The sequence below is a fragment of the Salmo salar genome, chromosome 06 (genome assembly GCF_965601325.2).
Source record: "Salmo salar chromosome 06, fSalSal1, whole genome shotgun sequence".
NCBI lineage: Eukaryota > Metazoa > Chordata > Actinopteri > Salmoniformes > Salmonidae > Salmo > Salmo salar.
In genome coordinates this window covers 35,758,728-35,784,051 of record NC_138296.1, presented here as the reverse complement: position 1 = coordinate 35,784,051, position 25,324 = coordinate 35,758,728, and the positions used below count along the sequence as shown (strand labels likewise).

General features: G+C 47.0%; 1 protein-coding gene across 8 annotated transcripts; it reads left to right on the top strand.

Moving 5' to 3' along the window:
* LOC106607015 (nucleosome-remodeling factor subunit BPTF) lies at nucleotides 1-24,969 on the top strand. 8 transcript variants are annotated; one of them, XM_045720313.2, is made up of 31 exons: nucleotides 1-714; nucleotides 2,456-3,278; nucleotides 4,242-4,462; nucleotides 7,272-7,445; nucleotides 7,609-7,791; nucleotides 9,422-9,622; nucleotides 9,850-9,998; nucleotides 10,311-10,669; nucleotides 10,823-10,954; nucleotides 11,301-11,430; nucleotides 11,569-11,704; nucleotides 11,846-12,163; nucleotides 12,378-14,274; nucleotides 14,464-14,588; nucleotides 14,706-14,834; nucleotides 15,113-15,263; nucleotides 15,442-15,565; nucleotides 15,895-16,114; nucleotides 16,687-16,857; nucleotides 17,596-17,738; nucleotides 17,922-18,051; nucleotides 18,333-18,574; nucleotides 18,688-18,937; nucleotides 19,076-20,186; nucleotides 20,392-20,617; nucleotides 20,860-21,134; nucleotides 21,241-21,429; nucleotides 21,528-21,720; nucleotides 21,954-22,038; nucleotides 22,309-22,495; nucleotides 24,066-24,969. In XM_045720313.2, the coding sequence occupies exons 1-31, from the start codon at nucleotides 234-236 to the stop codon at nucleotides 24,100-24,102; spliced, it is 9,192 nt and encodes a 3,063-aa protein (XP_045576269.2). In that variant the 5' UTR covers nucleotides 1-233; the 3' UTR covers nucleotides 24,103-24,969. The 8 variants fall into 8 exon arrangements, with proteins under 8 accessions (XP_045576269.2, XP_045576273.2, XP_045576270.2 ...); XM_045720317.2 differs by having other exon boundaries at nucleotides 7,606-7,791; nucleotides 15,442-15,481; XM_045720314.2 differs by having other exon boundaries at nucleotides 7,606-7,791; nucleotides 17,922-18,036.
* Nucleotides 24,970-25,324: the final 355 nt, after the last annotated feature.

Genomic DNA, 25,324 nt, shown 5'->3' with positions numbered 1-25,324 from the left:
CGGTCTGTTTTCAGTAGTCTGAGAGGAAGAAAAATGGCGGCTGCGACCGATCAGAAGCGGGACGCCAGCCATTCGTTTTGAGCTTTCTCACGTAAACCGAGACCGTGGCTTTACGGGACTACTTCTTTGGAATCTACGCAAATCAAGCTTTCTGGCGGTACCTGTTTTTCTGGGTTCTGTGAAGGCTAAATAAACGCAGAAATTGAAATTGAAAATAATAGCTTTTATATATAATGAGGGGGAAAAGAGGCAGGCCGCCCAAAACCCTGCGGATGCAGGAGCCTTCATCCGAGCCGGAGCGTGGCTTGAGACCCAGGAGGGAGTTGAGGGCAAAGGGGAGAGGTAGTGCCGAGGTCGATTTTGAGAGTCCCAAGAGGGGAAATAACTCTTCATCGAGGGGCAGGAGGAAAGTGGGATCATCTCGCGGTAGGGGAAGAGGCAGAGGTGGTGGTGGCAGAGGTACTAGGGGCAGACGGTCAATCGCTAGATCTGTGGTTTATGATGATCATGAAAGTGATGAAGATGATGATGCTGTGAGTTTGAGATCTGAGGAGGACGAGTTGATAGAGGAAGAGACGATAACAGACGAGGAAGAAGAGGCCCTCAACGAGGAGTCAGACCCGCTTGAGGAAATACTCGAGGAGGATGATGATGATGCCAGCTACTGTACTGAAAGCAGCTTTCGGAGTCAGAGCACTCATGGCAGCACTCCGGGTAAAACCGCAATATTGATCAAGCTGCTTAGAGAATGTTAGAAAACAATGACATTGTAACTAATTATAATTTGTCTGGGCGTATTTTCATTGGCATTAGTTCTTATAGTGCAGGAAGCTGTATTGTTCAAAATGGAGAATGCACTGACTGTGTATAAAAACAGGCCTAGTTTGAGTTCAAAATTGTTGATGATGGAATGAAAGCTTTGCATTTAGTGATCTAGGCAGTGCACGAGAGCCGAATTGCACTTCTTTAAATTCTGAAACATCTTTAACTAACAGTATTGTGCGAGATGTTATTATAATTGTGTTTGCTAGTTTTGGATCTGACTTGGTTATTGCAATAGCTAAGTAGTTATAACGTACCTTATCTAACGTTAGCAAACTAGGCTAACAAGCTAATGCCTGAACCTGCTAAACAGCTGTAAATGCAGATTTATCATTTAGAAAACAACTAAAATGACGAACAACATTATATTAACATTCCAGAGTAGGTAACATACACTAATAACTGGAGTGTTTCGTATTATAAAACAACACTTGATGATGCATCATTTCCTTGCAGGAGAATAGCTACTTAGCATGCCTAGCTAGCTAGTTAAATACTTTGTCAAATGTGTCTATACATTTAATGAGACTATTAATTAACTTGGGGGTTTTCTTTAACCCACTCTTACTTATCATTAGCTTTTCATATCCAGCATAGGTTTATTTTCACAGCTGAGAAGCAGATGAGTTCTTCAAGCTTGCTAGTTAGCTATGTCATGGGCTTGTGCTCTTGTCCAGGAGGACCCAGCTAGCTTGCTAGTAATCCACATCAGCTCGAGCTAATGACAGGACAGGGTACCATGTGGCCCATTGTTTTGAAAATAAGCGCCCTCAATTTCACCAGTTGTAACTATGTGAGGAAGAAGTTTCAGTGATGCAGCACAATAATGTTTTACATTCCCCAAAATACATAATGGAATTATTAATTTCAATGTTAAATTAATATCTACTATTTAATTTCCATGATATGTTATAAACTTTGGAAATTAAATGCTTTAGTTATTTTTGTTGCAATACACTTTTGATGCACATTTTCTTACACAATAGATAGAAGTAACAATTTAGATTATATTAAAGTTCATTATTATTTGTGGAAAGTATGTTTGCCAGTATCTTTCAAATTAATGTAAGAAAGATACAAAACATATCTGTAGAATAGCAGAAAAGTCATGATTATGTTGCTGTTGCAAAACATTATCACAGTGTTTGGATTAGACCCATTTTAAGGAGTAATTTTTTACATTGAAGGGAATGTCCATTGTGTTAAATTGTTGTTCTTGACTTTCTCAATTGCAATAATATAACCCCTCTCAATTTTCTTGGTTCCTGGGTTTAATACCCTTGCCAACTTTGAGTTGGTGTAGTGTTTTGCCAAGTCAAAGACTTGATTTGTTTAAAGTGGACCTGGCACCAATATAAAGAATCAAACATATTTCTGTGGCAGTAGATTTCAGAGACACTTGTGAACTCTCCTTTTACATGGCTAGGGCTAACATTTGTTCGCTTGTGTAAATTCTGTCTTCAACTTGTTTCTTTGAATTTTCATTAATCGATGATTTAAGCCCATGAGACAATGTAATTCTGCTTTGTCTGGGTTTTATGTATGATTTACAGATTGCAATTTCAGTTTTAGTTAGTCTTTAAATCACATAGATTATGGCACTCACTGCTCTCTCTCTCTCTCTGTCTGGCAGGGCGGAAGAGGACGCGGGTGCACTGCCCTCGCTCGCCCATCTTTGAGGAAAAGGAGATCCCTCCTCTGGAGCTGCCCAGAACCTCTGAGGACCTCATGGTGCCCAGCGAGGAACTGCTCAACGTGTCCTCCATCTACGAGGTCCTGCGCAACTTCAGCACGGTGCTGCGGCTCTCTCCCTTCCGCTTTGAGGACTTCTGTGCTGCGCTGGTAGGTCAGGAGCAGTGCACGCTGATGGCAGAGACCCACACAGCTCTGCTGAAGGCCATCCTGCGTGAGGAGGACACCTCCAACACCACGTTCGGTCCTGCTGACCTCAAGGACAGCGTCAACTCCACCCTCTACTTCATTGATGGTATGACGTGGCCCGAGGTGGTCCGTGCCTACTGCGAGAGTGACCAGGAGTACCACCATGTCCTGCCCTACCAGGAGGTGGAGGACTACCCCTACGGCCCTCTGGACAGTAAGATCAAGGTGCTGCAGTTCTTGGTGGATCAGTTCCTCACCACCAACATCGCCCGCGAGGAGTTGATGTCAGAGGGGGTGGTGCAGTATGATGACCACTGCAGGGTGTGCCACAGATTGGGGGACCTGTTGTGCTGTGAGACCTGCTCTGCCGTCTACCACCTGGAGTGTGTGAAGCCGCCGCTGGTAGAGGTGCCGGAGGACGAATGGCAGTGTGAGATCTGCGTGGCACACAAGGTGCCCGGGGTCACAGACTGTGTGACAGAGATGCAGAAGAGCAAACCCTACATCCGCCAGGAGCCCATCGGCTACGACCGCCACCGGAGGCAATACTGGTTCCTAAACCGGAGGATAATTGTGTAAGTAATTACTGGCCCCCACCCCACTTCCCTTGTTGTGACTTCAACAATATTATGCACCATCTCCATACCATACTGAGTGATCTCACCTGAGTGATACATTGTGTTTTGTGATGTAGTCAGAGAGTGGATGTATGTCCTTGAGGTTCTTGAAAACAAGTTAATTGATTGCCTTCAGAATTACTTTTTTCCAGTGCTGAATTGCTTGGTATAACATCAGTCATGTCTTGTGGATAGAATAATACACATTTTGTTGCTGAACACAATGTACACACAGATTGCCTGAGAGGGCTGATTTCAACTTGGAACATATATTTTCTAACTTGAATTTTAGTAGCTGGATGTTGCTGGTAATCACCCATATTCATGTAGAAGCAGCCTGGATTAAACATTTACTGCGTGTTAAAAATGTAGCTGATTTCAATGATGACTCAGTCTAAAGAGTGGGATCTATCTGACAAGCTGTGTCCCAGAGGGATCATTACTGGCGGTTTGAGACATCAGCCAGCGCAGCGAGGGTGCTGTGATTGTTAATTGTGCCCTTAGTTAGGGTGAAACTCCTGTGCTGTGATGCCATAGCCCCCCTGAGAGTTTACTGAACTGCTGCTGGAGTATCCACTTGTTCATCATGTTGCCTCCTCCATGTCTTCACAATTGCTTGTAATTGGTCTCTCTTGCGAGAGGCAAACAAAAAGGAATTAGGGGGCTGAAAACAACATGCGTTCGAATGGAATTTAAGCTTATTGCCAATTTGCATTCGGTGTTGATTTTCCTTTGAAGTTAAGATATCTTTCTGTCCCGGTTAACGATGCCTCGTGCAGCATTATATGCCATACAACGATGCCATCTCATGATGTATTCATTAAGGTCCTTGAACCTGTTTTTTATAAACAAAGTAATTGTCAATTATATTCCATCTTATTTGTCACAACTGTAATAATGGTTGTTGGCCTGTTATTCCAGTGAGGAGGACGGGGAGCATGAGAAGAAGAAGATCTGGTACTACAGCACAAAGGTCCAGCTGGGAGAGCTCATAGAGTGTCTAGACAAGGAGTACTGGGAAAACGACCTGTGTGCCGTCCTCGAGGAGATGAGCGAGGAGGTGCACACTCACATGGACATCACTGAGGACCTCACCAACAAGGCCCGCGGCAACAACAAGGCCTTCCTCACGGCAGCCAACGGTAAGGATAGACAGCCACCTGCTGGACCCTCTGAATCACGGTCTGTCACACTGAAGCATTTTTAGCTGGTCCATGGCTTCTATGCATTGTCAATATAGAAATGTCAATGACGACCCCTAGGCTACATGTTGTGTAGCTCCTGTGCGATTACATTCCAGTACATTCTCCCTCGTGCTGAAGTATGATTAGGATGGTTGATGTATTAGAACTGTCAGGGCCACAGGTAGCCTAGCGGTTAGAGCGCTGGGCCAGTAACTGAAAGGTCGCTGGTTCAAATACCCGAGACGATAAGGTGAAAAATCTGTCTGTGCTCTTGAGCAAGGCACTTAACCTTCATTTGCTCCAGGGGTGCTGTACTACTATGGCTGACCCTGTAAAACAACACATTTCACTGCACCTGTCCAGTGTATGTGACAATAAAAAAGCATCAAACATCATAGATGTCAGCCTTTTTACTTATCATGCAAACAGCGTTTTTCTTATTTCCATCGAAGAGAGGTTGGTTTCTCTCTGTGGCTACTCTACTCCTCCTTGTTTGTTATAGAGCCTTCCTTTGTTTGTGCATTTCCTGACCACTAGATCTCATAGTTTACACAAACCAAGCTTTATATGGTAAACTTGCTTGGTTCTAGTTGTACTGTTTTGGGATCAATCTCCTCAATTGTTAGACAATGAGGGCTTTCATTGACAGATATTCCAAAGACAAGGTAGATTTTCTTTGAAGTCAATGCAGAGTCGTTTCTCTCCTGTCTAGTTCCACCTGTACCATCTGTAGTGATGAATGGACCTCGCTGGTATTTTATCCTCTTCAGAAGCCCACTGCTTCATCCTCCCTCTGTGGTGACACCTTTATCTCTCCCTATGAAAACCTCAGTTATGAACCGTTGGCAGGTAGGGAATGGAGACTGATTTCATTTTCCATCTTCTCCTGTGACCCAGGATACTTTCACAGGCATAATGCTTTCTGCTGGCTGTCCACATCTCTTTTTGTTAGATCTATTTCCCTGAATTAAGATTGGAATCTCTCTGTCTGCCTTTATGGGGAGAGATTTTATACCATATCATAGAACACATTATTGATCCTCCACTCTCTTGCTTTTAGTGCTCAGACAGCAGTTTCGTTAACGTCATCTCTGGAGCGTTGACCCACTGTTCCGTTTCAGGGAACAATAGTAGAGACAGCAAATCAGGAGTGACTCACTGACATGGGTTCTAATGAGTTGTTCTTGGTTTTAGCTGCCAATGGCTAACTATATTGGTATTTAACTGTGCTGGTGATCACATGTGTTGTGACTTGGTTATTATTACCGGTCACAATCCGTTTCCACTCATTCTTCACACAGTCTCAAGTAGTGCTAGAAGGTGTATTAGCAATCTGTAAGATTGAGATGTTTGTGTGGTTGTTCTCTGAAGGTGAGTGACTGCTTCTATGAGAACTAGGATGGAAGGGGTTAACCTAGTGACAGGATGATCTTGACACTGTTACAAGCATTATACATAGGCCTATGTTACTTTCCAATTGCAATTTTACCAGCTGGTTTTATATTGTTTCAAAATGTGTAGGAGAGCAATATTGGAAAGCAATTATGGTTTGACTCCATTATATTTGTAATGCCATCCTGTAATAGAAAGGCATCATTTGAACAAACAGGCTAGGGCTAGTGTGAGCCGAACAACTCCATTTCATTACTTATTGTCTAGCATAGCTTCTCTGGTTGGGAATTAGCTACTTGACACATCCCCTTGTATTTTTTGTTGTTGTATTTTACACCTCTTTTTCTCCCCAATTTCAATCTTGTCTCATCGCTGCAACTCCCCAACGGGCTTGGGGGGCAAAGGTCGAGTCATGCATCCTCCGAAACATGTCCCGTCAAACTGCGCTTCTTAACACCCGCCCGCTTAACCCGGAAGCCAGCCGCGCCAATGTGTCGGCGGAAACACTGTTCACCTGACGACCGAGGTTAGCCTGCTGGCGCCCGGCCTGCCACAAGGAGTTGCTAGAGCGCGATGAGCCAAGTAAAGCCCCCCCGGCCAAACCCTCCCCTGGCCAAACCCTCCCCTAACCCGGACGACGCTGGGCCGATTGTGTGCCGCCCTATGGGACTCCCAATCATGGCCTGTTGTGATACAGCCCAGGAACGAATCAGAGTCTGTAGTGATGTCTCTAGCACTGCGATGCAGTGCCTTAGACTGCTGCGCCACTCAGGAGCCCCACATCCCCTTGTTTTAATGCCTGAAAAAAACCGTTACTGACTGGTTGAGCTTAGACATACAGACATGCATAGTAATGTGGTAAACAGCATGTAGACCTACTGATTTACATAATAATGTGGTAAACAGCATGTAGACCTACTTATTTACATAATAATGTGGTAAACAGCATGTAGACCTACTTATTTACATAATAATGTGGTAAACAGCATGTAGACCTACTGATTTACATAATAATGTGGTAAACAACATGTAGACCTACTGATTTACATAATAATGTGGTAAACAGCATGTAGACCTACTGATTTACATAATGTGGTAAACAACATGTAGACCTACTGATTTACATAATAATGTGGTAAACAACATGTAGACCTACTGATTTACATAATACTATGATAAACAACATGTAGACCTACTGATTTACATAATGTGGTAAACAGCATGTAGACCTACTGATTTACATAATAATATGATAAACAACATGTAGACCTACTGATTTACACATAAAGTTGAAATGTAGTCTCCGGTCAAACAGACCTAGCATGGTGTGTGGGTGTTGGCTATTTGTTTATCAGCTGTGTTGTTGTTTGTGTAGATGAGATCCTGGAACGTGTGCAGGGCAGGCAGGAACGGCGAGCAGTGGAGCAGGCAGAGAAGACCCCTACAGACACCACCAAGATAGAGGAAGAGACACCCACACACTGCTCTCCACTACCAGACCACAGAGAGCTCCAAGACCCCGAGTCTAAAGAGGAGGCAAGCTCACAAGGTAAGACTGGAGTTGCTCTTCTGTGAGTTGTGTATTGCCTATGAAGATCTGTTCTTGATGCATCTTTCATGTAGCCTTTTGAGGATGGCTATGTCTTTTTGTTGATCTGGTGAGGCAGTTGTGTGTTAAAGATCCAGAGTGAGTCTTGTATGTTTCACAGCAGCTGCAGCTCCCCCTGCTGGAGAAGAGAACACCACCGTCCACACCCCGAAGCCTGGCTCATCCACCCAGGATGGCACTCTCCCTAAACATGAACCCCATAAGCCTGCTGAGGTGTCCTGCTCGGCCGCCTCTGAGAGCAGGGAGAGTGGGGAGGCCTCCGTGGAGCCTGAGCAGGAGAGGCCAGGTACATGATGGAGAAAGAGCCCAGCAATCTGCAACTCTCCTCCCAGCCTCTCCTCCTCCTTGTCACTCCTTGCTGTGGCTATGCATGTGTGCATCCATCATCATCGGTCTCGTGCTCTGGCTGTCTCAAAGCATCTTCCATACTGTAGTTGTGCTTAATGTGATGTGATTTCTGTCACAGGGTGCATTGCTTTGGACTCTTTTTGCTGCTGCTTCTTGGCTAGATGATGATCTTCATGCTGGTTGGCTGCTCCTCAATGTGACCATTTGTTGATTTGATTATTGGCTGTGTTTGGTAGAAAGTCTACTAAAGAGTGCTCTTGGACCATTAAAGCTAAGTCATAGCTTCCTTTGAGGATGAGAGTGTCTTGAATGGCTGCAACACGGTTACACAGTATGCCTTTCTGGTTATCTTCTGTCTACTAATTCAATACATGGATTACTAACAGAGTGAGTGGACTCTGTTGGGCAGCTTTCACTTAGTCGCCCAGTCCAGAGTAATGAGTGTAACAGAGGGGGCTCTACTCTGCCACAGTACTGCTCACTTCAGTATCACTCATTAAACTGATGGTGTTGCTGACTTACTGAGATAATTATCCTTCAGGAATAAACATATTTTGTCGTAAGTATTTTCTTACTCCTTAAAGCACTCTGCTTTTCACATCTGCTTATGTAACGTTTAAATAGCCCATTATTGTATCCCTTTATTTCTGTGGTTTTCTTTTCCGAGAATTTGTCTTTCATCCATCTTCATATGATCGAGATCTGCCTGGTTATTTTCTTCCTTCAACAGATGCATTGTGCCTTTTTGCGGGATCTTGTGCTCCATTTTGTGTTCCATTGTCTTGTGTAGTGCTCAGGAGGCTGTAAGTGTAGCCAGTTGTTATTCTAGACACCTTGTTCATTGCTTACATGTTCTATTTTCTCAATGTATTCATTGTGTTAGCCGGATCCTGATGCGGGGCATTGTCTGGTCCACACACTGTGAAAACTTGTTCTCAGATAATGGTGTTTCGGTAGCAGCATCCCTGGCAGGCAGCGCCCAGCACGCTAAGTCTGTCACAACCAACCTCTTATTCTCACCCCAATTCATTTGGGAAATTGGCCTCCGTTCCTTTAGGGGAAACAAAAGGCTGGCTGCCTGCCTGAACCTTCCACCTGCTACCTCAGCGCAGTATATACAGCAGGGCCATTTTAACCCACAGCTCAGATACACAATAGCTTTCTTAATTTGGTTCTGCAGCCGCGTTTTGCACTTCTTGTGTTGTGTTGCACTGTGTTTTTTAGCCTTATCTGTCAGCCTGGACTGCTGAAGTGCAAATTCTTGCTCAGACTCACTGATTAAGTATTTCCCTGGTGTTATGCTAATTGTGCATTATCATTAAGGAACAGGTGAGGCAGGGAAGGCATCAAGCCAAAAGCATTCTGTTTTTTACAATTGTGGATTACAGGTTTTACTTTTTAAGTAGTTCATCCGTGTTTGCTCTGCATTGCCGTCATCATTTGCAATACTTTGTCAGTATAGCCAGCTAGTGCCTGGTGCTGGTGTTGACGCATGTTTTCACACAAAGGGAACCTAAGGGGTTTGTGCTGCTCAGCTTCTCACTGTTCAATCCTCCTCTCCTCCCCAGATGATAAGCCTGTAGACTCAGAGTCCCATGGAGAGGAGGACCCCTCTGCCCAGTGCCAGCCTACTCCCCCACCACCACACCCTGGAGACGAGAACAGCAACAGCAGCCACGTCTCAGCGCCTGGGGTCCTCAGGAGGCCTGAAGAGCCAAACCTCGCTGACAGGTCCTCTCAGTCCTCCATCACCAGCCAGGACGACACAGGTACGCTGTTGCCATACCATCCATACACTCAGGCCTCTGGAGACACTCTGTTACTGGTGCATGCCCTAACTCATTCAACTTTCAAGGGCCTTGACTACCAAGTGTCATTAGAGATACGGTTTGTATCATTGAACATTGCCTCCGCTGTGCTGGTTTTTGGCCCATGATTGACTTCTCTCTTTTGATTCATCATCACTGATCTTAATGATGTGTTCTGTTGCTCGCAGGTGAAGGCAAGGAGAGTGGGAATGGTGAGGGGTCAGCGTCTGGACGGACTAACAATCGCATAGTGACTCGTCTGCGTAACCCGGACAGCAAGCTGAGCCAGCAGAAGACCCAGGGAGATGGCAGCCCTACACCCAGGGACAGCAAGGAGGTGAGACACCAACCAGACACTGTGTTAACCTTCTCTCGTCTCTGTGGAATTTCACCCACAGCCTAGTCTCTCACATTAGGAGAAGGCAGCCTTAGCAGGATTAAATGGATTGTCCTGTTATATTTTCAATCATCTAGACTGAAATCCAGTCCTCTGTTCCACATCGACTCACTTCTTTATTACACAATGTTACACAATTAATTGAACTACCGGTAGTCTCCCAATTGCCAAATCCCTATGGAAACGATGTCTCTCTTAGCTGTGTCTCTATTCAGCTCGGTATATATATCCCCCTGTGTGTCTCTCCATTAGACATCTCCTCCCAGCTCTGAGAGTGAAGTGGCTCGTCTGGGTACTGTGAGGAAAGACTTGACGGTGAAGGGCAACCTGAACAACCTCTTCAAGCTGGGCCAGGAGGGCAAGTTCCGAGTCTACCACAACCAGTTCAGCACCAACACACTGGGCCTCAACAAGCACCAGCATCGTGAGGACCACGACAAGCGTCGCCACCTGTCCCATAAGTTCAGCCTAACCCCCGCCGGGGAGTTCAAGTGGAACGGCTCCATCCACGGCTCCAAGGTGTTGACCATCTCCACCCTGCGGCTCACCATCATCCAGCTGGAGACCAATGTCCCCGCCCCCTTCCTGCACCCAAACTGGGCCTCGCACAGGTACGCCCCAGCACAGACTACTTACTCTGGCATAGGAAAGTGGGGTTCAGACCTGTTTCACACAATGGAGAAATGGAATATTATTGACTGATAAGGTCATGTGTGAAATCATGTTTTGCCATATAGTGAGGTTGTGGGTTTGGGATTTTACAGGACAAACTGGATTAAAGCGGTGCAGATGTGCAGTAAGGCTCGGGAGTTTGCCTTGGCGCTGGCCATCATGGAGTGTGCCATCAAACCAGTGGTCATGCTGCCTGTCTGGAAAGATGCGCTTGGACACACCAGGTAAGAGACATTGGTTGTGAATCAAAGGACTTAATTCATTGCTGAATTGAGTTTTGAGTCATAGCACATCGACCCAACTCATCCTGCTCTCTGCGGTTTAGTGTACAATGCTAAACTGAATGAATTATATTGCTTCACTGCTCTGCTGATTATGAAGCATTCTGTTCACCTCTCTTCAGTGCAGAGGTCTGTAGTGGTGTGGGCAAATGTATGCAGAGTAGCTGACGCTTTTCCCATGAGTGAGAGGAGGTTCATTGTTGAAGATAATGGAGCCCTGACGAAACAAGCCAGTCACCTTGCCGTTTTGATGTCTTTTTTTCACTCTCCCCCCTCCCTCTCCCTTCAGGCTCCATCGCATGACCTCCATGGAGCGGGAGGAGAAAGAAAAGGGGAAAAAGAGAGAGAAAAAACTGGAGGATGAGGAGACTATGCAGCAGGCCACCTGGGTGAAGTACACCATCCCCATCAAACACCAGGTAAATCTGGGTTCACTTTCCTCTCAAGTCCTGTTTGGGCTTTTATGACTGCATGACGTCTGACAACATAATCATCCCATCTTTTGTATGCGATTGTGTTGTCTTTTATCTAACTGGTTCTTTCTCTCTGTGTGTAAGGTGTGGAAGCAGAAGGGGGAGGAGTACAGAGTAACTGGGTATGGGGGCTGGAGCTGGGTCAGTAAGACTCACGTCCATCGCTTTGTTCCCAGGCTACCAGGGAACACCAACGTCAACTACCGCAAAGCACTCGAAGGTAAGTGTTTCCTCTGTACACATATTATCTCTGTCTTATCTCACTGATGATGATCAAGGGCACTCAAGCGGAAAATTTGGCTCCAGCATGCCTCAGTATAAATTAGGTGCTTCATGTGTTTTCATTTTAATCTCTCTACAGCAGCTAAAACTGGCAAAGAAAATGCGACATCCGGCCCGAACAAACGAAAATGTTTGCCCAAAGCACCAACAAGCTCAGAAACCCAGGCAAAAGAAGAGTCTACTCCAATTACTGAAGAAAAAGACAAGGAGGAAACCTCCACCATGGAGTCATCTGAGAGCACTTCACCAGGAGAGGGGCAAACTCTGAAAGAGAAGGAAGAGAAAAATATCACAGAGAAGGTGGAGGAGAAGAAAGATGATCAGGTGGAGGAGAAGACTGAGGGCAAGATGGATGTTGACCCCAGTCCACCAGACACCTGTCTCAGTGAGGAAAAAGGTACAATGATATTACTTTTCATCAATAAACAAAGAGGGTCCCCTGCTGTTTCTCTGAATAAGACATTTTATTAGATGACATTTGGTATTTTCCCCGTTCTTGCTATGATTGGTTGTGTTCTATATTCATCTGGTACTTAGCAGCTGTCTATCAGGTCTCACAGTTAGCATTTTTTGGCTAATATCATTCATGGAGTTCTCTCTCTCTCTTTTAGGTATAGTGGACAGCAAATGCCCCTCGTCACTGACGGACCCTGCTGTGAAGGAGGAGCCCGGGGAGGAAGAAGAACCAAGGCAGGAGGACTCTGAGGCCAAGCCACCTGTCCGCCCCTTCAACTGGGATGTGGTGAACGTCAGCGAGGGCTTCCAGCTCCGTACGGCCTACAAGAAGAAGGTGAAGACGTCCAAGCTCGACGGGCTGCTGGAGCGCAGAGTGAAACAGTTCACCCTGGAGGAGAAGCAGAGGCTAGAGCGCCTCAAACAGCAGTCAGCCCTGGCCAAACACACAGTCTCCAAGGAGAAAGTTAATACAGGGACTCCCACCACCATCAAGGCTTCTACAGCAGACAAGTTAGCAGTGACACCGTGCACTAGTCTGAAAGCTGAGGGACAAGCAGACTCAGTAGTTAAAGACACAATTGTTAAAAGGCTTGACTTTGACCAGGAGCAGCCAGTGAAATCCCAGCCCTCAGGAGAGACAGATATTCTGGACGTTAGATTAGGCTCCACCTGTAAACCCCAGGCAGCAGGAGCCACAGGCCCCAACCTCAACACCACAGGGTTGGCCAACCATGAGAGCAGCGTTCAGGGCCATGGTGGGGCGTTATCTCAAACGGAGCTGAATGGAGGCTCCCAGAAAAGCATAGACCTCAATAACAAAGTCAATTTGACATCTCTAGAACCGGCTTTAGGTGTGGCCAAACCTCCCAGAGCAGAAGTGACGATAGCAGGAGAAAACGGTAGGAAGCATGGTTATGAGGAGACAGAGCAAGGTAATGGACAGAGGGAGATAGAAAGCATGGACGTAGACCAAAGCAAACCACATTTAGTGCAGGTGAACGGGAAAGACGCTGTTGACACCAAGGCTCCTGTAGACTCAAAGATGCACTTAGACCTGGCCAACAAAGTGGACACCAAGGTCATGCTCCAGACGTTAGAGGGTGAGATCAAAACACTGCCAGTGAAGGAGCCTGTAAAATCCATTATGAACGGTACTCTCTCTCAGGACGGGTTAAAGGTCAACAACACTGTGTTAGCCACCAGCCCAGCCTTGGCGGACGTAGAGAGAAAGGTTGTGGTGTCCGAGCCTGACTATCTGCCACCTCAGAAGGTTGCCAGACTGGAGAATAATAGCGACAGGGTGGCAGACTGCGTCACGTCATCACTGTTAGGGCCGCCCACTGGTGTTCCCACGGTAAGCAACAGCACCAAGTCTGAGCCAATGGAGATTGGGCAGACGGCATCCAATAAGATCACCCCGTTTCCTATCCCCACTGCAGAGGAGTCCAGCTTGAGTAACAACACCACAGAGAACAGCAGTAGCAGTACTGAGGTGCTGAAGACCATCACCCAAGTCACCACAACCACTACTACCACCATGTCAACAGAGTCTCGCACAGTGCAGATAACCGAGGTCTCCAGCAGCACTAAGCCTGCAGTGACGCCTGCTGCAGAGACCAGTGCTGTATCTACCCTCACCACCATGACCAAGACCACCGTCACCAGGGTCAGCTCCCCGGCCCTCGGGGCCGCCGTCTCCGAGGAGACCAAGACTGTTGTCACTGCAACGTTGATAGATGTCAAATCTGTCCCCTCAGGCTCTTCAGTCACCTCCATGACAGTCAGTAAGGAATACTCCACCAGAGACCGTGTCCGGCTGCTAAAGTTCTCCCGCTCCAAGAAGACCCGCTCTGGTACCGCCCTCCCCTCCTACCGCAAGTTTGTCACAAAGAGTAGCAAGAAGAGCATCTTTGTACTGCCTAATGATGACCTGAAGAAGCTGGCGAGGAGAGGGGGCATCAGAGAGGTACCCATCTTCAACTACAACGCCAAGCCAGCCCTGGACATCTGGCCCTATCCCTCCCCCAGACCCACCTTTGGAATCACGTGGAGGTTAGTCACGTAGTTGACCCTTAGCCATTAGGCTGCCATTGACGCAGTGGACCACCTCATATGCCGTGCGCTGAAATGAAAACACAGAAAGACAACAATTGAAAACATGGAACCATGTACATTTGTCCATTAAGCTGTTTGGTTAAAGGTTGTTTTGATAACACTCACTGACTTGGGTCTCCTATGCAGATACCGTCTCCAGACTGTGAAGTCTCTGGCAGGGGTCAGTCTGATGCTGCGGCTGCTCTGGGCCTGCCTGAGGTGGGATGACATGGCTGTCAAGCCCTCCCCTGCTGTAGGAACCACCCGCACAGGTGAGTGCACAGCAATCCTACCCTCCTCTCCCTCTCTCTGCCCTCCTCATTCCTGTCTCTCAATTTGAAGATGAGGCACCATTTCAAACGGACATATTTCCTTTCTGCTTTCCCCAGAATCCTCGGAGACAGCGATCACCACAACAGAGATCATCAAGCGGCGAGATGTGGGGCCGCACGGCATCCGGTCTGAATACTGCATCAGGAAGATCATCTGCCCCATTGGCGTTACCGAAGCTCCCAAAGGTAAAAGGATGAAACTGCATCCCAAATTCTCTTAGGATCACGCTGTCACAATCCTATAGTGGTCTCATGAGTCTTTGCTTTGGATTGCCCTGCTCAGCTTGTTCCTCACCTCTTCTAGTGTTCTCTCCCAAGTACCTGAGTAGGCAAATCCTTTGCAATGTAAGTGAAAATATGGAGTTTGAGAGAGTTGTTTATCCCACAATAGAAAGGATGACATTAATTGACAGATGTCGTTTACCTCATTCTCTACCTCATCCTTTCTTTGTCCTCCTGGGTAGAAACTCCCACTCCCCAGAGGAAAGGTCTGCGCTCCAGCGCTCTGAGGCCAAAGAAGCCTGAGCCGGCCAAGCAGACTGGGCCCATCGTCTTAGAGACGTGGGTGGCCGAGGAGGAGCTGGAGATCTGGGAGATCAGAGCCTTTTCAGAAAGGTGAGCAGGTGGACTGTCCTTAGCCTTGTTGCTGGGGCTGGAGAGAATAAGCTGCTGTACTGCTTGATATTATGTGACCTTGGAACCTATACTTCCCTCAAGATGTCTTGTAACCCTGCCCAGGTATGTTGTCATTGGATGTAGTATGACTAACTGGCTTGTCCTCTTGTGGTCACAGGGTAGAGAGGGAGAAGGCCCAGGCTGCAGACCAGGCTAAGGTTAGTAGAACGCTGAAGACAGCAGAGGAGGCCAAGGCCCAATTGGAGGCTCAGCTGAAGCACCAGAGATTGGCTGCTCAGCAGGTGGGAAGATCAGACAAGTTTCCACCTTGCACTATGGTGACACCTAGCCTCCCTACAATCCACCCCCCCCCCAGCCCAAACCTGGGGGGGCACAAACACTAAACACTGGGAGCTGGGACATTTCAAGGGCCTCTGTTTGGGTTGGTTTTGATCCGAATAACTGTCCTTTTAAACCATGTGCAATTACAAATGTGTATTGGAAGTTATGTTATGTATTATTCAGATGAGACATGTACTCTCACTCTTTTACTCTGGTCTCCACTTTCCAATGAGTTTGGTGTTTCTATGTGGTTTAGCATAGATTTAGCATCTGAACCTTTGCGTTGTAGAAACGGTTGGAGCAACAGAAGCCTGGTGCCACCACCCCCACCCCCACCAGCACCCCTACAACCTCAGTCTCTGGCACTCCGGCATCCCTGACCAGCCAGGTCACCCCGGGGACTAAACTGGTCCTGGCCACCAAGCTGGGGACACCTGTCACATTCCAGCAGAACAAGAACTTCCATCAGTCGTTTGCTTCCTGGGTCAAGCAGGGCCAGGGTAGTCCAGGTGAGTTTGGTGACGAATAGCTGCTCATACAAAATCATGGCAGTGGCTACTGTGGGGGTGTGTTTTAAGTTGATAGTGATCCTTGGTAGTAGTGTTGAAATATTATTTTTCATATTTCCATGTTTTTGGTCAAAAGTCATTTTCGTTCCCCATTCACTTTTTAATGGTGGCCATTGAAGTTCACTTGTGGATGTCAAACTGTTACAACAACATAGATCATTTTAGTGTTTGGATTCTTCTTTTTTCATTTGACCTATTTTGATAGATATTTACAGTATGTTGAATTGCCTTAATGGGCAGTGGTGTCCACTTCCTGTATCTGAAACCCAGTCAAGTGTGGGGCTGGGAAAGGGGAATTCTAAAAACCTTTGAATAACTTTTGACTCCTAGAAAAAAGGTTTCAGGCTCATAATCAGTTAAGTCCAAAAAGTCTTAAAAGCATATGCAAAGGCTTTGTTTGAATCAAGCTGGGGGGGAAAGGACCCCTTAGTGGACACCACTGCTATACACCCTGGCTGTTGTGGTTGCACTTTGCACACGGTGTGTGACTGCAGGTGGGGTGTGTCTTGCAGCCTCTACCTGCTCACGGGCCACCGTGGCCAACAGCATGGTCACCACCTCTGGACAAACGTTCCAGATCTCTGCCAGCCCGGTGACCATGGCTGGCCAGGTCATCACCGCCAAGCTACCCATTCCAGCCAACAGCAAGATTGTTACGGTCAACATGCCAACCACACAAGGAGGTATGGATGACCTTGCCGTCTGTAAGGTTTTAGCCGGCATGATCGCATTGACCAGGCCTACCCCCACTCAGCAGGCCTACCCCCACTCAGCAGGCCTACCCCCACTCAGCAGGCCTACCCCCACTCAGCAGGCCTACCCCCACTCAGCAGGCCTACCCCCACTCAGCAGGCCTACCCCCACTCAGGAAAACCATGAACCATCTCACCCCAGTGGAACCTTTGAGGGGCTTTGAGGTGTTGCTTTTGGTTTGAGTGTGCTGGCTGCCCTACCTAGAAAATGCCACTGATTTATACAAGAACATTCCAGGAAGGAGGACCCCTGGGATGCCCTGTCTTTCTCGCTCAGTAACAGACACAGTAATGGCTGTCCTGTCTGTCAGATTATTGATCCAATGGAAGCTTCCTTACGGTATCTTGGTTGGACTGAGTCCCAGACAGTCTCAACACAAAGGACCTGTTCTGCTTGATCAATACAGTCTGTTCTGCTTGATCAATACAGTCTGTCCAGGTCATCTGCAAGAGGGGCAGGTGAAATTTCTCCCACTGATGGCTGTGACTTGCCAGTATATTTAGAGATGTGATTCAACCTAGTATTTCTTCGGCAAACTCAATTCCTAGTTCCATGAGCTTTTAACAAGGGCGTTTGACTTGTTGTAAATCTCATTATTGAGGTTCAACACCCTACTGTTGATCTTGTAGTGAATTCATGCTGCTTAACACAGTCCCTCTCCGTCACAGGTATGGTGCAAGTCCAGCAGAATGTCCTGGGCATTATTCCATCCAGTACCCCAGGCAACCAGCGGACCTACTCCTCATTCCAGAACCGCAACGCCACCATCAACATCAGACCCAACACCTCCACCTCAACCACCACTCAGCCGGTAGAGAATAGACATCCAAACAGACCTATCCCTCTCTCTCTCTCACATATTATTGCTCTGTCTTTTTCCCTCTTATGCTCTCCCCTGCTCTTTCTTTGAGTTATAATCTTAATTAGAATATAGTGAATTTAGCATAATCATGTGTACAGTATCATTTATTTGTGTTTTGTTTCTTTGGCCCAGGTCATTGCCACCGGAGCCCAGATCCGTCCAGGCATGACGGTGATCCGATCGCCCCTGCAGCAGGGCACCACCATGGGCAAAACCATCATCAGAACCCCCTTGATGATGCAACAAGGTATTCTACCAGCCAGTAGGTCTCTCCTCTGCCGCCTCCCAACCTGTGGCTGCATGGCTCTGCTCACTCCTCAGCATGCACATTACAGGCAGTCTGCAACATTGCTTTGTGTTGACATGTTTATACGTATTCATTTTATTCGGATGGATACTATATTTAGAACTGTATTGGTAGTCCGCAGATGTTAACTGTATGTATGACCTCCAGTCAATTCATTCATGATAAGCCACCTGATTTGTCTTGGGACTGTCCCATGCACTTTTCTTATTTAAGGCTACTCACTGTCTGTCCTCTAGGCCAGCAGCAGGTGGTGACTCAGATCATCCGGGGCCAACCTGTCTCCACAGCAGTTTCCAGTGCCAGCCCTGTACAGACCAGTGCAGGCCAGAGGATGCTGGGTGCCGCCCCGTCCCCCTGTCCTGTCACCCCTGCCCCCGGGCAGTCCCCATCACCATCCACCCCCCAAGGCGGCCGACCACAGCAGGGCCAGGTCAAACTCACCCTGGCCCAGCTCACCCAGCTAACGCAGGGGGCACAGGTGAGGAGCCACCTGCTCTCTTTTACACCTACTTTCACACATACTCTCACACTCCTGTTAGATGTATTCTCTGTGTGTTTCTATGTCTGACTGTGTGTGTCTGTGTGTTTCAGGGAGGGAACCAGGGTCTCACAGTAGTAATCCAGGGACAGGGCCAGACCACAGGCCAGCTGCAGGTCATCCCCCAGGGGGTGACAGTCATCCCAGGCCCTGGGCAGCAGCTCATGCAGGCTGCCATGCCCAACGGCCAGGTGCAGCGCTTCCTCTTCACCCCAGGGGCAACAGCCCCTGTCCCCAACCCCGCCACCACACCCAGTGCTGCTGTCACCCCCGTCACAGCCACCACAACACCCTCAGGGCCAGGTATGAGGCCAAGCCACTTCAACAAGCATCGTACACAAGGCTTTGCAGAGTTGTGAATTAGAATGTTCATTTGGATTGGTCTCTAGTTTGTGTAGATGTGTTAATACTGTGCTGCTGTCTCTCTCTCCTCCGTTGCAGCACTGTCTCAGCCTCCGGTTCAGACTCCCGCCACCTCTCAAGCACCGGCAACACCAGTCCAGCCTCCTCAACAGGCTATTGCTCGTGTCCAGCCTCCTCAACAGGCTATCGCTCGTGTCCAGCCTCCTCAACAGGCTATCGCCCGTGTCCAGCCTCCTCAACAGGCTATCGCCCGTGTCCAGCCTCCTCAACAGGCTATCGCTCGTGTCCAGCCTCCTCAACAGGCTATCGCTCGTGTCCAGCCTCCTCAACAGGCTATCGCTCGTGTCCAGCCTCCTCAACAGGCTATCGCTCGTGTCCAGCCCCCTCAACAGGCTATCGCTCCAGTCCAGCCCCCTCAACAGGCTATCGCTCCAGTCCAGCCCCCTCAACAGGCTATCACTCCAGTCCAGCCCCCTCAACAGGCTATCACTCCTGTCCAGCCCCCTGCCCTCGCTCCTGCCCCCCCTCCAGTGTCCACACATCAGACTCAACCCCCTCAGACTCAAGTCCACATCCCCCTCCAGTCCCCCACTGCCTTACCCATCCAGCAGATAACCCAGATCCCAACCTCACCACAACCGGTCCATATGAAGACTCTCTCGGTCTCCCCTTCCGTCACCCAGGCCACAGTGAGGCCCATTCAGGCCCATGCTCAACTCCAGCCCCAGGTTCCGGCTCAGATCAGGCCCCAGCAGCAGCTGCAGCTCCACCACCAACCCCAACTGATCACAGTGCCGGGGCTGCAGCAGCAGGTCCAGGTGCTGGGCACCATCCAGACCCACGTGGCAGCCCAGCTCCAGGCCCAGCAGGGTGGGGCGGTGCCCCAGCAGATCAAGCTGCAGCTGCCTATCCAGATCCAGCAGGCAGGGGGCCAGGGGCAGGCCCACCAGATCCAGAACGTGGTGACCATCCAGACGGCCAGCGTGCAGGACCACCTGCAGAGGATCCAGCAGCTCAGAGAGCAGCAGCAGAAGAAGAAGCAGCAGGAGGCCAAAAGGGAGCAGAGCCTGCAGGCCTCCAGCCCCAGCGACATCATCCAGAAACAGGTGGTGATGAAGCAGAATGCTGTGATAGAAAATCTGAAACAGAGGAAGACCATGACTCCAGCAGAGCGGGAGGAGAACCAGAGGTATGGCTGTCATTGTTCACAGACATGACCCTTACATAACGACATTCATATGAATTACAGTACATGTTTTATCTATTTCTCAGTTCCACAACCTTATTATGCTTAATCCTACCAACAATCGCCAACTATTTTGTGTTAGTTGTATTTTGTCTGATTCCATGATGAGTCTGACAAGCCCTCCCTTCCTCTATCCCCTGCTGAGTAGAATAATCGTCTGCAACCAGGTGATGAAGTTCATCCTGGACAAGATCGACAAGGACGAGAAGCAGGCGGCTAAGAAGAGGAAGAAGGAGGAGTCTGTGGAGCAGAAACGCAGCAAGCAGAATGCCACCAAGCTCTCGGCGCTGCTCTTCAAACACAAAGAGCAGCTCAAGGCTGAGATCCTGAAGAAGAGGGCTCTACTGGACAAGGAGCTGCAGCTGGAGGTTCAGGTCAGTGCCAACGCCACCTCTGCATCATAGGCCACTGTATTGTAGCGCTCCAGTAGGGTGCAGTAGTGTGATATTGGATGTGTTGAGAAATATTGCGGCCACTGCCCAGGAATTCCTTACATTGTGATACCCACTGTGAACCATTCTCTCTCTCTCTCTCTCTCTCTCTCTCTCTCTCCCCTTCCTTTCCCCTGTCTCTCTCTCTCTCTCCTTCCTTTCCCCTATGTCCTTCTCTCTCTCAGGAGGAGCTGAGGAGGGACATCAGCAGGCTGAGGAAGGAGAAGGAGAAGGCCCAAGCTGCAGCCTCTCAGGCAGCCGCTGCCGCAGCCCAGGTAGCCTCATCCCTCTCCCCCACCATGGCCTCGCCCTCCTCCGCCCACAAACGCAAGAGGGACGACGAGAGGGACTCGTCCTCCGCCAAGCCCAAGAAGAAGAAGATGATATCCACTACCTCAAAGGATCACAAGAAGGAAGTCAAGCTGTACTGTGTCTGTAAAACGCCCTATGACGAGGCCAAGTAAGATACGGATGCACCATATCGGGTTCCCATTGAAACACTGAACATGTAACTGAACTGTAGCATGTATGTCAAAGACGTGGAACTTAAGTCCACATGGTTTCAGGTTCTACATTGGGTGCGACCTGTGCTCCAACTGGTTCCACGGTGCGTGTGTGGGCATCACGGAGAAGGAGGCCAAGAAGATGGACGACTACGTCTGTAACGGCTGCAAGCAGGGCCAGGACTCACAGGACTCAGAGGGCACTACGGAGGAGCTGTACTGCATCTGCCGGACGCCATATGATGAAACACAGTATGATAACACAATACTAATAAGGTTATAGCTTGGGTGAACTGAATGTTATAGGTCCAAATATCCCTGACCTGTACTTCCCATGTCTTTTCTCCCAGGTTTTACATTGGCTGCGACCGTTGCCAGAACTGGTACCACGGGCGCTGTGTGGGCATTCTGCAGAGTGAGGCCACCCACATAGACGAGTACGTGTGCCCGCAGTGTCAATCCACGGAGGACGCCATGACGGTCCTCACACCGTTAACCGACAAGGACTACGAGGGTTTAAGAAGAATCCTGTGCTCCTTACAGGTATGAAAGCCTGTGGTCTCCTCTGTTCAGTGTCTTTACTGATGATGCATTTGATATGGATATGGCCAGAGTTGGGAGTCACATCATGTACCCTGTCTTGAATAAATGAAATGATAAAATGAAACAACATTGCATTGCAGGACCAGTGTTCTGGTCTGGGGCACTACATTCTCAACATACTTCAGTATACCACTGTTGTAAATCTAGTGAAACATCTATTTTTCTGTTAACAGGCTCACAAAATGGCGTGGCCGTTCCTTGAACCAGTAGATCCCAACGATGCTCCTGATTATTATGGCGTTATAAAGGAACCGATGGGTAGGGCAAGGGCAGATCTCTAAATCACTGTAATGTCATTGACTGTCGCTATTATTTCACATCAAATTTTATTGGTCACATACACATGGTTAGCAGATATTAATGCGAGTGTAGCGAAATACTTGTGAGAAAAAACATTGTAATCTTGAATGTGTTGGAAAGTAGACACAAAATTTGTACTTGGCCAGTGTTTATGTTGATAGTTTGGAAAATATAATAATTGACCAACACATTTACCTTTGGTCACCCTTCTCTATGTTTCATCCCCAGACCTCTCCACAATGGAAGACAGATTACAGAAACGGTATTACAACAAGCTCACTGAGTTTGTGGCGGACATGACTAAAGTCTTTGACAACTGCCGCTACTACAACCCCAACGACTCCCCCTTCTTTCAGTGTGCCGAAGTTCTGGAGTCATTCTTTGTACACAAGCTCAAAGGTTTCAAAGCTAGCAGGTAATTTTAGAGCTCTCATGACTCCCAAAGCTCTTCAGAGGCCCCGTCATTAAGTCTCCTTTTAGAAAAGACTCCCTCCGTCATGCATCATCTGACATTAGGGCATGGGTAATGGCTTGGCAGTCATATAATGTTCATGACACTCCATGTGACTGATTGAATCTGCTTTTGAGAATTTCCCAAGAACACCCTTTTTAATATTTTCTTTTTCATTAAACCATGCATCTGTGTCATGCTAGTTAGCCTCATGCACTCTCTGGGCATGTCAGTTTGTGTTGTAGTAGCCTGACTTTGGCTGTGGTCTTTCCCACAGACCTGGCTGTGGTTTGTGGGCTGCTTGGTAGAGGGATGCAGAGTCTTACCAAAGCCTACAGGGCTGACTTCAGCTCAGACATCCTCCCTGCAATAGTTTTCAATAGAGCTTCATTAATGTTTGCTCCATCTCTGTGTCATGCATCACCTTGCATTGTCTCTTTCACCTGTACCGCATGCATTTGATTTATGCCACTCATTCTCTCTTTCTTGCAGATTGTGATGTCATAAGTCTGACGTTATAGCTGGAGTCTGAGCTGGATGCTGGGGTCTCTAGTAGTGAATCATGGAACTTGCTGTTTCATAAACAGTGGAAATTCTGTGTGATTATTTAAGATTTAAAGAAATAAACACACAAACACACACAAGTGTTCTATCAGTGAAACAAACCATGCTTAAAAGTACATTTGCAAGTATAGAAGCCGAATTCTAAAGATGCCTTCCGTGACAATCACAAAATGGCAGCCATGTTGACACTTACAAATCAAGTTTTCAAGGGATATGCTTTTTCTCTATTATTTTGGTAATTTTACCATTTAACATCATATCAGTTATCAGCAAGATGAGTGTCAGGGAAGCTTTTACTTAGAAATGTGTAATAAGCTTCACCCAGAAATGCATTTTTTTATTTGTAGTTAGTTATTCTTGGAGAGGGAGATATAAAAACAACATTTGGGACCACATGTAAAGCTGTATATTTTATTATATATTTATCAAATTAAGTTTCTCTCTTCCTCATGGCCTTCTTTCAGCTGATTTAAATATCATGCATTTGTAATGAATGGGCATGATTTTAATATAGTGCACAGGTTTTGTAGGTAAATTATAGCTTAACTACTGGTTGATTTATTATTGGGATGTTTTAAATTTAGTGATTTAAAAAAAAAAAATAAGATTGGTATTGTATGGTTTTTAATCCTTTTGTGAAGGATTATTTTATGGTTAAAACAAAGAGAGCCTATGGTCAGAGGAATTTATATAGACTTAAAATAATAAATAAAATGTCACGGCTTAACTATATTGGACCCCATGCCTTACTGCATGAAGGTACCTCAGGATGTAGACGTGAAGCACCATTTTCAGTGACTAAGTCATTCCCGATGAATTAGACCAACATGGCTGCTCTCTCCTTCCTGACCCCATGGCATCCATTTTTTGTATCACTGTTTTGTTTGTTTTTTGTTCATGTCAGTATGTTTAAACTATTCATAAACATTTTTAAAGGTTCTCAACTGTTCCCCTTTTCTACATTCTATAGGTCTCATAACAACAAACGACAGACTTCGACCTCTTAGTATATACCACATATTTGAACAACAAAAAAATGCACTCTGCGAGAATTGGGTTAAATTCTGAACAATTAATCCATGTTGGGACCTGGCTCCTGTGCTTTGTCCACTCCTTTCCCTCCTTCTGGCCCCACTACGCAGCCCCTAAAGGAAGACTCTCCCTCCTTCTGGCCTCACTACGCAGCCCCTAAAGGAAGATTCTCCCTGTAAGACCAGCAGCGCTGCTCCCACCGAACTGTCAGGTGGAGCTGCTGCCTGCCCACCTCTGCCACATGGACATTTGACAAGGGGTTAAAATGGAGGGTTTGAATAAAGGCATTTCTGAAAAAGGTTACCTTGAAGAAAATACTTTCTTTGGAGATCTCATGTTTCCTTGTTTGTTCTTCTTGATTTGATTCTTTGTTACCCCTCTAGCTAGTTGAAGAAATTAAGAAAAGCGTACACATTCATGCCCATAAAAAAAAACATTTGATGCTTGTTTGAACGTTGAAAAATGTTGAGCTGAGTTGCACTCAGTGTATCAGATTGCACAGTGACAGTTATGTGTCTATACCCTTTCAATCACTTTATTAGAGGTGGGTTGAAAGATACATCTCATTGGGAAGGACTTGCTTGAGTTTGGACCTACTAGCTTTCTGGACACTTAACAGTTTGAGTTTCAGTCAAGCTATGCTGAAAGGAATAAAGTATTTGGTATTAATTGCCCAGCAGTAATGACACTGCTAAGGATAAAAACTATGTATTTGAAGGTATCCTGCCCTGTTTGTAAAACTTGTCAGATTTTGAATTTTTGTTTTTCTATTACAGCTGAAGAGATTGATGTATATGAAACATAATAAATGGAGAAGACTGAGCTCTCTTCCACTACTGAAAGTGTTGGCATATGCTTTTGTGAAATAAATTGCTTTAGCTATATGAAAATATTTTTCCCTAAAGCATTTACAGTGCATTCAAAGTATTCAGACCCCCTTGACTTTTTCCACATTACAGCCTTATTCTAAAATGAATAAAATAGTTGTTTCCCCTCTACACACAATACCCCATAATGACAAGGTAAAAACAGGTTTAGGAATTTTAGCAAATGTATTAAAAATGTGTAAATAATAATCACATTTACATAAGTATTCAGACCCTTTACTCAGTCCTTTTTGAAGCACCTTTTGGCAGCGATTACAACCTTGGGTCTTCTTGGGTATGACGCTACTAGCTTGGCACACCTGTATTTGGG